This window comes from Hippocampus guttulatus, chromosome 18 (assembly GCF_054856545.1).
Source record: "Hippocampus guttulatus isolate MCC_2025c chromosome 18, RoL_Hgut_1.0, whole genome shotgun sequence".
Lineage (NCBI taxonomy): Eukaryota > Metazoa > Chordata > Actinopteri > Syngnathiformes > Syngnathidae > Hippocampus > Hippocampus guttulatus.
The window spans coordinates 6,059,116-6,075,368 of record NC_141278.1 but is presented as its reverse complement, the minus strand read 5'-3'; the positions used below and the strand labels follow the sequence as shown (position 1 = coordinate 6,075,368).

The 16,253-nt window shown below is 47.4% G+C and overlaps 2 protein-coding genes across 4 annotated transcripts; one reads left to right on the top strand and one right to left on the bottom strand.

The window, feature by feature from the left end:
• thrap3b (thyroid hormone receptor associated protein 3b) lies at positions 1 to 9,230 on the top strand. 3 transcript variants are annotated; one of them, XM_086136685.1, is made up of 12 exons: positions 1 to 328; positions 1,971 to 2,115; positions 2,978 to 3,694; positions 4,274 to 4,882; positions 4,976 to 5,142; positions 5,217 to 5,325; positions 5,442 to 5,517; positions 6,130 to 6,293; positions 6,403 to 6,664; positions 7,040 to 7,192; positions 7,531 to 7,560; positions 8,024 to 9,230. In XM_086136685.1, the coding sequence occupies exons 2-12, from the start codon at positions 2,000 to 2,002 to the stop codon at positions 8,243 to 8,245; spliced, it is 2,625 nt and encodes an 874-aa protein (XP_085992811.1). In that variant the 5' UTR covers positions 1 to 328; positions 1,971 to 1,999; the 3' UTR covers positions 8,246 to 9,230. The 3 variants fall into 3 exon arrangements, with proteins under 3 accessions (XP_085992811.1, XP_085992813.1, XP_085992812.1); XM_086136687.1 differs by lacking the exon at positions 7,531 to 7,560; XM_086136686.1 differs by lacking the exon at positions 1 to 328 and having other exon boundaries at positions 362 to 2,115.
• A 2,253-nt stretch (positions 9,231 to 11,483) lies between these two features.
• Positions 11,484 to 14,639, bottom strand: eva1bb (eva-1 homolog Bb (C. elegans)). Its single transcript, XM_086136701.1, has 3 exons — positions 14,492 to 14,639; positions 12,645 to 12,795; positions 11,484 to 11,920 (listed from the first exon to the last, which is right to left on the bottom strand). The coding sequence occupies exons 2-3, from the start codon at positions 12,715 to 12,717 to the stop codon at positions 11,484 to 11,486; spliced, it is 510 nt and encodes a 169-aa protein (XP_085992827.1). The 5' UTR covers positions 12,718 to 12,795; positions 14,492 to 14,639.
• Between the last annotated feature and the right edge of the window lie 1,614 nt (positions 14,640 to 16,253).

Sequence of the window (16,253 nt, the reverse complement as noted above, 5' to 3'; positions counted from 1 at the left end):
ACCAGCTCGTCTGGAGACGGTAGCTGCTGAGAACGCTCGAATCATCGACGCCATACACGAACTGCAATCGGATCGGAAAAACATGCTTTTACTTCACATATACATAACTTAAATTTGTTCGACAATCCCATCTTCTATTTAGGACGTGGAGGAATCGCCCCATTTGCGGGTTTTGTTCCGTAGCTGCTGCTAAGCGTCGAGCGAGTTAGCTTCTTTGCTAAAAAACCCTTTCGGAAAAATACAGGAAGCAGTGCTCGGACGAAGCGCGGCCTAAAAAGGTTTCGCTCTACGAACAGACTACGTTGATTATTCTCAAAAATCTACGCAGGTAATTGCACAGTTTCCATTTATCTTGTCGTGTCGGTAACGTTCCAAATACATGAGCTAAGTTAAGAGGTCCAAAATATGATTAACATTTATTGTGACGACGTTCGTCTTTAATGGCAGCGCGTAACGTTGCAGTCGGGAGCCGTTTCGGTGATTGAATTAAAACAAATCGCATTTGTGTCAACGTGTATGTTGAACTGTACATTATTTCGTCCCGATTTTAACTGCCTTCTTGTATATACATTGAGCATCAAGGGTCAACTGTTCTTTTCTTGTAGGCTTTGGAGCACGTGTTCCCATTATGACAAATATAGCAGTGCTCAATTGATGCTATACGTGTGACACGTACATCGAGACGCCTTTTTGTTATATGCACCGCGATCAGTTTCTCATTTGGATTTGTTGTTTACTTAGCGTCGGATGACGCTTGTAGGCTGGTAAACGGACATCGAGTTATTGAAGCGGCTGCGCGGCTGTTTTAAGACCCTCGTGGGGGGCGGGGGGGGGTTGTGTATTCAGATAAGACAATTCACACACTGTCTTATATTGGCGTGTTGCTATTTGGTTGCATCTCTTAAAAGTGTGTGTAAGTCTCACCTTAATCATCCTATTTAAGAACATACGAGCGATCTGAAGAGCTTGGAGGGAGTGAGACCACAATTGCAACCGTGTGTGTGTGTGTGTGTATAAATAATAAATGCGCTTATTGCCCTCTGCCTAAAATGGCCTCTCAACTGTTTCATCAACTATGCAGCGATGCCTGCTAAAAGCCAGCATTGGGTAAACGTAAGGGGTATTTTAAAACTTATTCGATGGGCTCTCTTGTAGATAGAAATGGGCTGAGCGTCATGGCAACTGGTGTGCAGGTTTGTTGTGGACATTCCGCCGCATCGAGTGCAAAGGCCATTTTGTCACAGGTCTGTCTAAGGGACTCTGCAACGAGACACAAATGTGATTTACTCGACATTCGTGATACGGTGCATGTGTGACGTTGCCGTTTTTGTGACCAAGTATCTGAACATATGTTTATATTTGAATTGAGAGGATCCATGTTTTTTGCACCGATACGACAAAGTCGTGATAATCGACAGGACAAGCTTTGTGGTCGTTAGATTGATGAGAGACTCCAAATGAAATTCGAAGCTGGAAATTGTATCCAGTATCGTTTGAAGCGCAGCCTGCCAGCGATATTACCACTTGTGTGCTGCGCTCTGCGCGCACATTTGCGTGCACAGAAGCGCCGCTCAATCTCATGCTCAAGGCGAATGTCCATATGTTTGCATGTTGCTCCAGCTGCTGCAGTATTTCTCCGTCCAGGCCGTTGACCTTTATGATTTCAGGTTTTCTTGACGGATCAAGACCAAGTGTGTGCTTTGTGATCAAAATTGAATGCGAAAGCTGTTTTTTTTTTTGTTGTTTTTGTCAGCAGCTCGGCAAAAGTGGAGCCGCGCAGGCCCGCTTTGAAAAAAATGGGTCACTTCTGGATCTGTTGTTTGGAGTCCCTTTTGTTGCTCAACAATTTAACCTTCGCACTGGCTTGAGTGTTTGCCTCCCCGGGCGCACATTTGCCAGGCAAATAGTCACTGTGGCGCAGCAGCTTACACATTTGATCTGTTTTTGTTCTTTTTTTTTTTTCTTCCCAGGGCAATTTAATCTGAAATAAAGGGCTACTATGGCTCCGTATTCTCCCTCCCGCTCCAACTCCAGGTCTAAATCCAGGTCTCGATCTTTATCGAGATCCCAGTCGAGAAGCCGCTCGCGCTCAAGATCCAGAAAACGTCGCTACAGGTAAATCCAGTCACACTTGAATGTAGCTCGTCTTTTTGATCTCTTACTAAATATGGCAAAAATCCGCTCTTTTTGTCATATTTGGTTCAAGTTGTCAGCTCTAGAAATGAATCTCTCTTCCCATATTATTTGTTTGAATTATATGTTATATCTTTATATTATTTTAGTGTTTCTGTTTCAAAATTGTGGCGGAGGTGCTACAGTTCAGATCATTTGCTCACGCGGATATGCGGCTTTCACTTTTTGGGGTATTTGCATCTGGCTTTTTTTTTTTCTTTCAGTGTTTCGTTTTTCCGAAATCATGAATTTCAATAACAAAATTTCAGTTTCTGAGACAGCAGCGTCCCCGTTGGTGTCATTTTGCGATTGAAAGTGATAGCCAACTATTACCAATGCCGTGGCCGCTTGCAACCAAATGAAGGTTCGCTGTCGATTTTGCGTCGCGATTCAAAGCGGCACGAAGGGTAGCGTGAAGTCATTCGCATTCGCTCACTTAAGATCGCTCACCAAGTCCAACTTCAAAATAATCCCTTTTAACTCATTCACTCCCAAAGACGTATTTAAACGTCTTTTCAGACTTGGTCCAGAATTGGCTGGTACTGAATGAGTTAATGGGTGTCAATCCCTCGGTGTGCTTTTACTTTGAAGTTGTTCCTGGCCAGCTTCCTGGCGGCCTGGCGGCTGCCTTGACTCATCTCCCCGACTGCTTTTGACAATTGAAATTCAAACCGCGCCGTGTAATGAGGTTATACAGCCGCAGACTTGGCTGACCCGGGAGAGAGGCCTTGGACAAATCCAGCCTTTTGCCTCACCGCCCATGCATAATCATTGACCTCATCTTCTCCCCCTTGTTCGAATGCAGCTCTAGGTCCCGATCCCGCTCTCGCTCCCGCACTCCCATGTCCTACCGAAACTATCCCTCCCGAGACTATCAGAACAACCGGGGCTACAACCGCGGCTACAACCGCGGCTATCGGAGGCCCTTCCACTTCCGTGGAAGAAATCGAGGCTACTACCCTCGCGGTCACTATCAGAACAGGGGAGGCGGCTATGGCTACAAGTCTAACTGGCAAGGCGGCGGCGGCGGCGGAGGCGGCGGCTGGCACGACCGCAAGCGTGACCAGGACAACCGCTCGCACAGCCCCCGCAGGGGGCGTTCCCGCTCCCACACGCCAAACAAGCGATCGGCCAGCCGCTCGCACTCCCGTCACTCGGACCGCTCGTCGTCCGAGCAGTCTCACCGTTCCAGGGCCTCCAGCTCCTCCCGGTCGCGCTCCTCCACGCCGTGCCCCCGCAACAAGGGCAAACCCAGCTCCAAGATTACCAAGGAGAAGCAAGGGGAGGGCCAAGCGGAGAAGCCGGCGGGGGAAGGCAGCGTGATCGAGAAGGCCTCCGGAGGCAAATGGATCGACTACGACACGGGCCGAGTCGGCTCGGAGACGGCTCAGAAGGACGAAGCGGCGGTCGGCGATGCCGCGCCCAAGTCGGGACAAACGGCCTCCTTCGGCGGCTTCGGCTTCTTCTCCAAGGAGGATGCCAAATCCGGAGAAAAGACGGTGATCTCGGCTGCCTTCAAAAAGTATGTCCCGTTTCATCTTTGCTCCCAGCTCAATGGGATGCCTGCTCTTTCCTTCTTTTTTTGCAACAGCAAATTGTGCAAACGTGTCATTTTTCTTTCAAATATTTTAGCCTTTTTCCAAAGATCATTGGGATGAGTCATCAGTTTAAAATGGAAATAGGACTCCTGATTTTAAGTATGACAATTGTCCTTTGGGTGCGCACTGAGAGGAACTTTATTGAAATCCCCACGTACTTAGAAAGAAGCGCATTACGTGAGTATCAATGCTGTCTCACTGTCTGTACTATCTGCGGCGGGGAAGGTCTTCTGTCTCCCCTTACACCCCCCCCCCCCCCCCCAACACATACAATGTCTCTTTTGCTGCGATCTCGCTACGTCGCCTTCCTTTGCTTGTTTCCAAAACCCCGCATAGTCACTTCTGTTGTGCTTTGTAACGGTGCGTCAAAACCCCTCGCGGACGATTTGGTTTGACTTTCGGGCAACGTAAACCCAACGACACGGAATCATTTTCTCCCCGGCGGGGATTACCTTGCCGGTCGAACGTTCTCCGTTTTATAATGGCGGCTCGTCTTTTGTTAGGTTCCTGGCGGAAAACAAAAGCAAAAAGCAGGCCGCCGAAAAGGAGGACGGTAACGATAGCGAGAAGAGCAGCGCCGAGAGAGAGCAAGAGAAGGGCATCAAGTCGGGCGACATCTTCAGCCTCTCCGTTCCTTTTGGCGACTCCAAGGACGACAAGACCATGCCGTTCTTCGACGAGGAGGAGGAGGAGTTCCTCAAGTCGCACGGCTTGAAAGACAGGGACGCCGACGAGGACGGTGCGGGCAAATCCAACCCGACCTCTCGCGATATATTCGGCAAGTGGGGCGACGAGACCACCTATTCCACCTCCTACCCGCTGCCCAAGGAGAAAAGCCGCCGAGACGAGGACGCGGAGGCCCTGGATAAAATGGTGGAGGAGATGTACCAGAGCCGCAAGCACAGCAAGAAGGAGGAGAAGGCCAAGAAGAAGGAGAAGAAAGAGAAGGAGAAGGAGAAGAGCAAACGCAGCCCCTCCCCGGCCGTGACCTCCAAAGGCAAGGACAGGCCGCTCTTCCCCGGGGCCTTCCCTTGCGAGGATTCCCCCGTCCGTCTGGCGTCATCCAGAGAGGACTTTGAACTGAGAGTGTCGTCTTTGGACGACATGCCCAGGTAGGCCCACCCGATCCGCTCCCGTGTGGTTAAAAAAAAGTAGCGTCGACTGCTTTAGTGAGAACCTTTCTGCCTTCCTCGTCGCCCTCTCAGCTCCTCCGTGTCTAAGAATCGATTCACGGCCAGAGATCTGGCGAATCCCTCGAAGAAAGACCCGGAGTTCCGTTCAATCTTCCAGAATATTCAGTCCGCCCAGCTTCGCAGCAGCCCCACTGAGCTGTTCGCGCAACACGTCGTGTCCATCGTGCATTACATCAAAGGTACGGCGCCGCTCGCCCCGCCGCGCCCGGAGGTGCGCTCACGGCTCTCTCCGTCTCGTTCTTTTTGCTTGCAGCTCAGCACTTCACTTCCTCAAACATGTCTTTAAGCGAGCGCTTCGCCATGTACCAAAGAAAAGCTGCCGAGGTAGAAATGAAGCCAAGGAAGAGCCCCGAAATCCACAGGTTAGTGCGACGTATCGAACTCCCGACGCCGTGGAACGCGATGCCGCTCCTTTCTTTTTTTTTTTTCCTTTTCGTTTTTCCTTTCGAATAAAGTGAGCTGCTCTCTTGTCTCGTAGGAGAATTGATGTTTCCCCCAGTGCCTTTAAGAGGCACTCTCATCTGTTTGAGGATGTGGACGAGGCGAGTTTCAAGGTGACCTGTTGTTTAGACACATGACCCGTTTTTTTTCCACCGCCGAATTTTTCCACGACCCAAAACCGGCAGTGCTCAGCTTTGTGCTTTTCTTTCAAAGGATGCATTTTTCTAAATCAAAAGAGCCCAATTGTGTTTTGTAAGTGCCAAGCAAGCCTGCGGCCTATGAGATATGGTTATTGATTGGGTATGTACCAACCCCCCTCCCAAGCAAAGGCTAAAAAGGAAGGGAGTTATGATCCTGAGTCCAAGCCTCTCATGGGACGCTTATCAATACCTTAACCTTGTAAGTATCTTTCACTGAAAAGAAACAAATGAAGCTACAAAACCGCTGTCACGTTGAATGATTCAGCTTTATACATACATGCATGCATGCTGCTGGTTGATATAAACTGACGTGTTGGAGCTTGTAAGCATTTCACAGCCAGTACACATACAGTGCTTGGTCTCGGCCACTAGGGGGAGACACGACACCAAATCAACGTGAGCCGATTGGAGTTCACCTCACAAATGTATCACCGGCACCCCCGGGGGCTTGAGTCATGTTTCATAACGACCTCCGGGTCTCGACCGCCGCTGCTTGACTGACGGCCGAATGCGTTTTCGCCGCAGGATTCAAGCAAAAAGTTCAAAGGCGACACGATGGACCTTCGCCTGGACATTGAAAGGCGTAAGAGGTTTGCCGGGAAGGAGTACAGGCGCGAGGCGGGCCGGAGCCCCGGAGGCTCCCAAGAAAGGTCCTCTGAGAAATCTGGCAAGCACCACAAGAAGTCCAAGTGAGTGGCGAATTCACAAAAAAAAATCATCACCCCGATGCCTGCGCGGGTTCTACGTCCTCTTTTGTAAAAACGGACACTCCAAAAAGTCTCTCTCGTGCTCTCGCAGGAAAGGAAAGAAGAAGCGAGATCGCTCGCCGTCCTCGTCTTCGTCCTCCTCCTCGCCCTCGCCGACGCCAACTCCTTTCCCCTCGGCCCCGCCGCCTTTCCGGGGCAAGGAGTATATGGGAGACGGGCCCGATCATTTTGAGGAGGGCTTCTCTCACACGCGCTACCCACCGCGCGACTACGGCGGCCACGGGGACCGCGGGCACCCCCGGGATTTTGAGGGCCAGCACATGGAGGGCCAGAGAGGCAGAGGCCGCGGATTCGTAAGTGATTGCGTGTTCTCGGCCCGTTTTTTTTTTTTATCCCCCCCCCGCTCAGGTACTGACGTCTCAGCTTGAATTTTCGATCCGAAAGGAGTCGCGGTCGACTGCGCAACTCTGCTCTAGTCCTACTTGGTAAAATGCTCAGGAACATTATGCGGATGATAACGCTTGACTCTCCATCCTACGTAGTCCTTGCCCCTCATGGTTTTGACCAAGGTAACGTAGTGCAAATCTGCGGCCTCTCTCTGACGTGGCCTTCGTCTGATTGCTGTTCTGTGTGACGGATAGCTCAGCCGCTCGCGTCCGCTTTTTCTCTCGAGCGGAACAAAAGCAATTCCAGCGGATGGCGGTCCAACCTGCTTCTTCCCATTTCAGTTCCCCAGAATAAGAGGGCGAGGATGGAACAGGGGCAATTACCCCGGCAACAACAGCAGCAACGGCAACCCCGCCAACATGAATCCTCAAGGGCGCCCCCCAGAGGAAGAGTGGGATCCCGAGTACACGCCCAAGAGCAGGAAGTATTACTTGGTGAGTCACGTTGACCTGTCGTGGCTTCTTGGCATCACAGGGCTGGGCAATTCCTCAAAATTCAAATGTGATTTTTGCGAATGCTAAAGTCAATGTGAAATCCCTTTGACATGCTAACGGTTCATTAGCATTTAACGTCCACGTGTGATGCTCGTTCAAAAAACTTTTCCTCGATTTGGGAACGCCGACAGACACATAATATCACGATACTCAAAGGCACACGTTCCTAATTTCTGAAAAAAAACCCAAGTTATATCGAGGGATCAATCACAACTTTCTTCTTCTACTCTTCTTACTGTGTATACTCTCTGCATGCACGGCACCACTCTGCCCCTCAGAGGCCAACGCGCGCACAGCAGGAACAGCCGGTATTTATATTTGATTTATTCTTCATGATTGCTTTTAGTTTAGTACGTTCTTATTTGACTGAACTCATTTATTTTTCTGGTTGTTTTAAAGCATTTTCATATGTTATGGCAAGAAATACGATAGCTGAGGTCCCAGGTTAGCTTGGAAAGACTTGTAAAATTAAAAATTGTAATATGATAATGAGATATAGGAGTTGAAATGCAGGAGGCTTGAATTTCACAGATTTCAAGAGTGAAGTGTTCCACGTGCAGGGATGAATGGTTTTGAAATCGAGGAATAATCGTTTTTATTCATCGTGATGACCAGTCAAAATAAATGTAATTCTTTTTTTCTGTTTTCGCCCAGCCCTCGTTGGTGTCTCAGATTTTTCTGTCACGTGACCAAATTCCAATTGCGCTTCCCGCCCAAGACCCCTCCCCCTGCCCCCCAGAATGATCAAGTTTCATTTTGTCCCATTTCTAGCATGACGACCGCGACGGCGAGAAAACCTGGGTGGATAACCGCGGGCGGGGCCGGGGGTCCTTCATGCCCCGCCGGGGACGCTTCGTGTACCGCAAGGGAGGCAGCAGCCCCAAATGGACCCACGACATGTTCCAGAACGCCGAGCAGCCCGAGATGGGAGACGACAACGTCGATGCGGAGCATAAAGACGGGAAGAATGCCGACGAAGGCTTGAAACCATAAACGGCCGCTCGGTGGGTCCACGAGTTGGCACGCTTGTAAAAATTTTTTTTTTTTCTTCTTCTTCCCCTCCTCCTGTATCTATCCTCGCACCTCATTTAAATCTCACGATAGCTCGAGTGAGGAAGCTGGTTTAAAGGTTTTTATGTCATCTGTCCGATTAATACATGGTTGATTGTTAAATCATACTGAGGCATCATTATGTTCAATAAACACGAGAAAAAATATATATAAAAATATTTGTGCCTTAGATGATTAAAAAAAAAAATACAGTTCCATGTAGAAGTGTTTTTTGAAGCGGAGGAAGACTTGCCCATTTTCTCGTACATTTTTTTTAATTAAAAAATATTTTTTTGGCCCGATGACGTATTGATGTTAAAATTGCATGAACAGGTTAATGCTTCTCCCCACGGGACCAATCGATAATTAATCCTTGCCACCATTTGGATTTTTTTTTTTTTTTTACCCCTCACCCCCCAAAAAAATTAGCACCAGTTCATCTGTGATTATCAGCAACATACGTGTTTTCATGTAAAAGGTCCACCGGGAAATAACTTGCTTTTGCTTTCAGAAAAAAAAATGTATACTAGCTATGTAGGTTTACACGTGTCTCTGGTCGTTTGAACGAAGTGGATCCGTTTTTCTGATTTGTAGTTTTGATTGGCAACCAAAGTTGCGTTACTGTGTACCCAGTTACAAACTCGAAATTGTTGTGAACTTTTTGCGGTCAGCAAGATGATCGATCGTTTTAAGTGTCAGTTTCAACTCGTCCTAAAAGCGGACGTGAAAAAGAAGAGGCGAGATGTTTTAAGAACTACTTTCGAGCTGATAGTCCATATTGCATGTTAGACGACGCAACGGTGTGATTGCGTTTTTTTTCTTTTTTTTTTCTGAGTAGTAGGAAGCTGACAACTTTTATATTGTTTGAAGCGCTGTCATGTTTTGTCTTTTAATTTTCAATAAATGTCCTTTTCTTTGATTTAGGAAACGAGTTGTAAGAGTTATGTGTTTGGGACAAGCTTAGAAAAAGGAAATATTCAGCTCACGTTGGGTCAAGTGTTTAATCACATCCTATATGGAAGATGGATATTAAAAATGGGCAAAAATATACACAACATATGTTACAAAGTCAAACTTTGTCCACCAAATGCCCAAATCAAATTTGCGGAGAAACATTGAATCCATTCTCTTAAAATATGTTTCATCATCATTTCCCCTTAACTCAGCGCTCAGTCACACAAAACACATTAACCAATCAATTGTCAGAAACCACCACGAGTGCTACATTTTTTGCGGAGGTGTTTTCTGTCCAGACGACAATCCCTGCTTCAGCCTCTGGCACTCAAAACATGACAACCAGGCGCTCCACTTACTTGCATAATGAACCTTTTTATGGCGAGGTGCTTGGAGGGAACCAACAGAAAATCGACTCCCCTCTCCAGACTTTGCTCGGATCCACTCTGGGAAGCTCAACACATGGACAGTATGACTAAACTAAATGGCCCTTTCATAGCGCTAAACAGACGTGCCTTTACTAGAGAGCCACGTTGTTGGGAGGCTGCTGGGAATTGTGTGGAAAGAGAAACACAAGAGTGTCAGTGACACCAGTCGGTGGGAACGCTGGGAAAACATGGCAGGAAGTTTCTGCTGTGAGAAACATAACCAGAAAGTGCCTCTTTTGGAAAAGTTGTGGTCTTAACGAAGTGTGTATTGCCCCCCCCCCCCACTCCCACTTTTATCCTTTATTTTCTTTTATGATGAGCTCCGGAGGACTTCTCAAAACTAATGAATTATAAGAGTGGACTGAAAGCAGATTCCAAAAGTTGATTTTCTTGTGGTGGTGACTGTTGAATTTATTTTGCCCGGTGGTCAGAAGGCCACAGATTATTGTTCTATCTATCTATCGATCTATCTATCTAATCCTTGATTTGCAGTTTAAAAAAAAAGGTATTTTAGGATCCATTTCCGTTTTCGATGCCAAGCTAAATGTATTTCAAACCGCGGATGTGAATGTCCATTTCAAAGTTTAGCGTGTGTGTCTTTAGCAGAACAGAAGCGAAAATCACAAACCAATTTAAACTACGTAGCAAGGATAAGCACCCCCAAAATGTGCCAAATGGCCCAACAACGACGAAACAGAAATCCGACCTGATAAGGAAGGACGTCAATAAACGTACAAACAAAACATTGCTTTCTTATTTTGCGACAATGATTTATGTCGCGGGCGGCCCGGTGGTCCAGTGGTTAGCACGTCGACTTCACAGTGCAGAGGCACCGGGTTCAATTCCAGCTCCGGCCTCCCTGTGTGGAGTTTGCGTGTTCTCCCCGGCCCTGCGTGGGTTTTCTCCGGGTACTCTGGTTTCCTCCCACGTTCCAAAAACATGCATGGAAGGCTGAACACACTAAAATTGTCCCTAGGTGAGTGTGCATGGTTGTTCGTCTCTGTGTGCCCTGCGATTGGCTGGCAACCGGTTCAGGTTGTCCCCCGCCTACTGCCCGAAGACAGCTGGGATAGGCTCCAGCACCCCCCGCGACCCGAGTGAGGATTCGCACAATGGCCCGTGGTTAATAAAACCGCGAAAGCGTTTATTTTAAAACGAAATTATCGTCCTTCCTTACGGAACGAAAGTGCATAGCAAAAAAAAAAAAAAAAGAAACGTCGCAACGCGTGTATATAAAACTGTCAAGAGACTTCCTTTTTACACACGTTCTAATAATTTTATTCAGTCAAGACAGACATTCCTTTGTATGGAGAAACATCGACAAAACACTTCCATGACTGTCTTTCATGTGACAATGGGGCTAATTTACATAATCCAACCCATGGCGGAGTATTCCCGCCCATGATGTGGTAGATAAACTTGGCGAAGATACAAATCCACTTTCAAATGACGACACTGGAGATACCTTTGATTGCAGGAATATGGACATCTTCCACAGGTGCGACATCGCTGCTCATTAAACTCGAGCCAAAAGGTAAGCGGAGCTGCGCTAAGTTTGAAGGATGCGCAGATTTGCGTCAGATAAGTGTGGGTTGTTCGTGTGTGTTGAGGAAGATTGTGTTCGGTGATATGGCCGTGTGTCACGTACACACAGCGTAGTTTATGAATGTACTACAATTTTTGATTTTCGGGGTGTTTTGAGAGTAGCTGACAGATGTTTTAGAACCTGTTTGAAATTGAAAGAAAAAAAATGCCTATTATGCCCCTTTTGAAAATACATGATAAAGCCGTTTGGGACCTTAGTGGTAATGGACCCGTCCGATAGTACCGGTCCCAGTGACGAGGATGTCGGGCTGTCCGTTCCTCCATATCTCCCTGACAATGCGCTCCCTCTCCTCCAGACGTCGGGCCTTCTCCAGCTCCTCGACCGAGGCGAAGACGTCGACGCTCTTCAGCGTGCCGTCGGACCGCGTGCTTCGGTCATCCATCGGGACAAGAGTCATTTTGTGGCTCCCTTCCACTTCCACTTCCTCTTCCTCCGCTACGCTCTCATCCTCCTCCGCCTCCTCCTCTTCCTCACTGGACTCCTTAAGCTGCCTCCTCTCGGGGGACGGAGCAGGCCTGCCGACGCGGCGGCGTGACCTGCAGGTGATGCCGGTCACCAGGAGGCAAAGCGCCATGAGGAGGCCGAAACAAACGCCCATCATGAAATAGAGGGCGAAGCTCTCCGGGTTGGCTGGATGGACAAACATAATGAATAACCATCTTTTATTTTTTTTCAGCATCTGTGTGTTGCCGGAGTCAACCGAATCAGCCACAGGCCTTCAGAATCAGCTCGATTGAGCTGTTTGACGACAAAATGGATTTTCTTTAGTATCGCTATTGATGGTTTCTAAAATGTTTTGGTTGTTTTTTTTGTTGTTGTCTTGTGTTCCGTGTTTATGTGCTGTCATACTCATGAGGTTTTTCCTCATAATTTCCACCTGTTCTCATCAGCCCGGTCTCGTGTGTCTACCAATCAGCCGGCTCAGTCACTTTTCCAGGTGCGGCTTGTTTTCTGTCAGTCTGTGTCGGTTTGTCGTTTCTCCATGTTGGTGTCGCTGGTCATGTCACCGTTGTCACGTCATTGTTCCTGTAGTGGTGTTTTGGTTTACTTTTTGTTTGATTAGAACGTATCAGTTATTTTTAATGACAACGTTCCTTGTAGGCCCCCCCCGCCCCTACTTTTTTTTTGACTCCCTGCTTCCCTGCCCTTGGATCCTCCAGAGTTTTCATACGAAAACCCTCAGCCAGGACACCATCTCAGGTCATGCTGAAACTTTCACAGTCATTGCTGGATTTATTTCTTTCACAGGCTAGAGTACAGTCGTGAATAGAGTAGCTTTTGGTTTCAAAAAGGCTGGCGACGCGTGCCGTAGACTGCATCGTGGGAATCCGTGTCGAACATTATTTGACGTTACCTTTTATGTGTGCATATGTTGCCATGCTGTTGCTGAGCAGCTCCATGTCTTTCCTAATAGGCTCCATTCTCATTTAACATCTGCTTGAAGTTTCTAGCATCTCCACGATCTTTGCTTTTTATTAGGCGCTGAACTCCGGGACCCTGTGCTCCTGTCGGATAAAATCACATGCAAAGAGTTAGACGCTCATTCTCTTTGAGCAACTTTTAAACCGGGGGCGTAGACATTCTGGCCAGCACTGGGAAGCAAAAACATTGTGTTTATCTTCAGCCTCGAGCAGCGACATGGGGCTTAACTAATGAGGGATGTTTATATTTTTGACATCACCGCCCCGGGGGACTCATTTCCATTTTCCGGTGTCAAACAACTACGCTTTGGCTCTTGTTTCACACAGAAATGGTGACGCCTACCCCAATGTTTTATATATATATATATATATATATATATTCAACAACAGTTGTTCGGGATTTTAGCCGCTGTATGAGACTTTTTCCCAGCGACCACTTTTTGCCCCAAATGGGGGGGAAATTATGTAAATAGCACCATCACTCAACGGTCCCACGGTTCCAGTTAAGTTTAATGTAAACAGTACGGCTGGTTTCCCAGCCCCCTCACAATGCCCACATCATTAAAAAAACAGAGTACATGGAAGCCAAAAAGTTTTCCCTCTTGAGCTTTCTCGCTGGGGAGAACAAAATTCAACCCTTGTTCCAGTTGCTGCCATCAGCTAGCTTGACTCACTCACCCACCCTGATCTTTATCCTCATGATTCTTGGCAGACTGCCACAAAACCTTTCCCTAATTATAGTTTTCTGGCATTAGCACAATAATTGTTGGTCAACAACGTTCTTGAAACCTTCATTTTACCCAATACCCTAATTCATGGTTACAAAGTGTTTTTTTAGATAACTTTAAAGATGGGCAAGGCTAAGCTAGCATCCTGTCTCATGTTCTGTTGTCCCCCCACCCCACCCCAAAATATCCAACTCTGAGCTTTTTCAACTTGCTTTTAAAATAATTACAGGTTGCTGCATGTCAAATATAAAGCCCCCAATTGTAAAACACATTTTTGTTGTTCCCTCAACAAGTGTATTTTTATGCCGAGTGGCACAAACAGGCAGTTAGCGGTTGCCCGAGCAGGAAGCGCTTGACACAAATACCAAACGGAGACAAATGTCCATTTTTACACAATGTTGGGCAGACAAATGAAACAGCCAGCGTTTCCAGGCTAGCCCACTAGCGTCATGTTAACCTCTGCGCACCGAGAAAGGGCAGCTGTAGCTGTTTATGTGACCCCATAAAACCGACTCCGGCGCAACCCTCCCACATTTCCTGCCCGGATAATCCCATTTAAGATGAAAGCAGTCCATCTTTTTGTTTTCAACAACAGACTAGAGGGGCAGCAGTATTAATAAAAACACACGTGGGAAATTACTTGAATGTTGAGCTCGTTTGGTTTCAAGTTGCCTTTACAAGCAACCAATGAGGAACCGTAAGACTACTTTGCGAGGAACCTGTTGGTTGTTAATTTCCTAAAACAGGGTCTCTTATTTGATCCAGTCCTCCAGGCAATTTAAAAACCAAATAAAACCTCAGGAACTGTAATAAAAGACCCCAAGCCCCGCAAATGCTAATGAAAAAATTCAGTCAAAATATGTGGACAAGCACTACAGAAATTGACTACACGGATCATTCTTTTTCTTTATATACACCCCCCCCCCCCCATAAATTTAGGCAGTGTGACTTTTACTTCAGTTACAATAGTTGAATCGGTAGTTCGGCTTAAATCCAGAGTTTGTTTGCCGCCCCTGCAAATCACCTTTAAAAAGCTTCAGCAGACCACTCACCGTAGTCCCTGATACGCATCGGTGCTCTGCGATTAAATGTCGACTGCAGATGTACAAGTCCGCATGTGCAAAGAGTGACATGTCATTGTTCCCCCTGCAGGAAAGCAGTGAGATGACTCCAGCCGCCACAAAAGAGATGATATCGCTGCTCCAAGAGTCCTAACATCCACTCCCACTCATCTTCAGTGGGAGGACACCTAGTCAATTCCACTCCTGATGAAACTCAAGTCCTTCCTTCTCCTTAAAAATAAGCCCTCGCGTAGTTCCCTGCAGGTATGAACACACACAAAGCCACTCCGCTTGCTTCCAAGTTGCTGGCCTGTTGCTGATCAGAATGAGGTGATGTGTCCGCTCGCCGCTCGTTGCAAAACACACCACCCGTCTGTTCACTGGAGAGCCAGGAGGGTGGAACAGGAAATAGCTTGTCGACTGTTTTGGGCACCGGGCCCTGCTGCTGACGCTTGCCGGGGGGCGGCGGGGGAGAAATCGTGGATTAATTGAGCTCTTTGTATTTTAATCGAGGAAGGGAGAGAAAAAAAGCTGTGCTGTCCCAGGATGTATTATCCAAGCCTGGAGTAGCTCAGACGAGCAGGTGGTGTTTGTTGATTAAATGTGGGAGATGATTTAGAACATGTACTCCAGAAGGGATCCATCCTAATTGCAGCCCCGAAATGGAATCGTTTTCTACTTTATTCTGCTTTGCACTTTTTTGATTCAAACATTCGGTGTGGGAGTGTCTGGCTGTGAGCCGTGGTCTACAGCAGCTCCTGTGTCAGAGGGCTCATCCTCCTCTTCCTGGGCAATCGGCCCCCATCAGGGACTTTTTGTTTTGTTTTTGCGGTGAGTATTTTTGTGGAAGAGTATGAGGAGATTCAGGGATTGTTTACGTGATTGAGCCTGTGTCAAGTTCTATTCTGAGTTTAGCAACACGGTTGATGTGGTTCGGCATCAACCGTAAGCTTTCATTATGTGGCCTTTTTGTCATTTGCACAATCTCAAGGTTAGTTTGAAAGTAAACAGCCAGAAGGAAGGGGGGCGGAGGGATATATGTAAATAGAAGCACACACATTTTTTGCAGGCATAATGCCCTCGATTTAAGTTTTGAAATGACATCTTTCGAGCCGGGGGTTGATGTGTCCCAGCTGCATCTGTGTTTTGTCAGGGCCTGCCCTCTTCCTGACACCCGGCAGGAATAACATCGCCCTTCTTGCAAATTCCTCAAATTCCCATTCATACTTGGGTATTGGGAGAACGCTGCGACCAGCAGTTTCCAAGGGAAACACTCTCTTCCTTTCACCGGGCTGCTACCGCTCCTTTTCCACGGGGCCCATCTCGCGAATTGGATGCAGCTGGAGTGACTGACAAGTCAACTATGCACTCGGCTGGAATGCCAGTGAAAATTCCAAGCTGGAGAAACCCAACTACTTGTTTGTTTTGGGTTTTTTTGTCGCGCACCAGAGTGGCAACCACCGTGACGAATGTTTTCCTTGGTGTACGGGCGCTTGCCAAACGATTTCACGGACAGACGGGCTCTGTGGCGCACGCCGGCAAACGCCTAATGTCCGTGAGCGAGAGCAAAATGGTGGACACACCCGTCCTCGCTCCTCATTGTAATACATTTCCACTTTGGATTCACAAAGGGCTTTTGTGGCGTCACAGGAAAAACGTTCCTACATCATTTACATTTTAACCATATGGTACATTCAAACTATTCATGGGTCTGGATGATTAATTATTAAAAACAACAACATAAAATGGATAT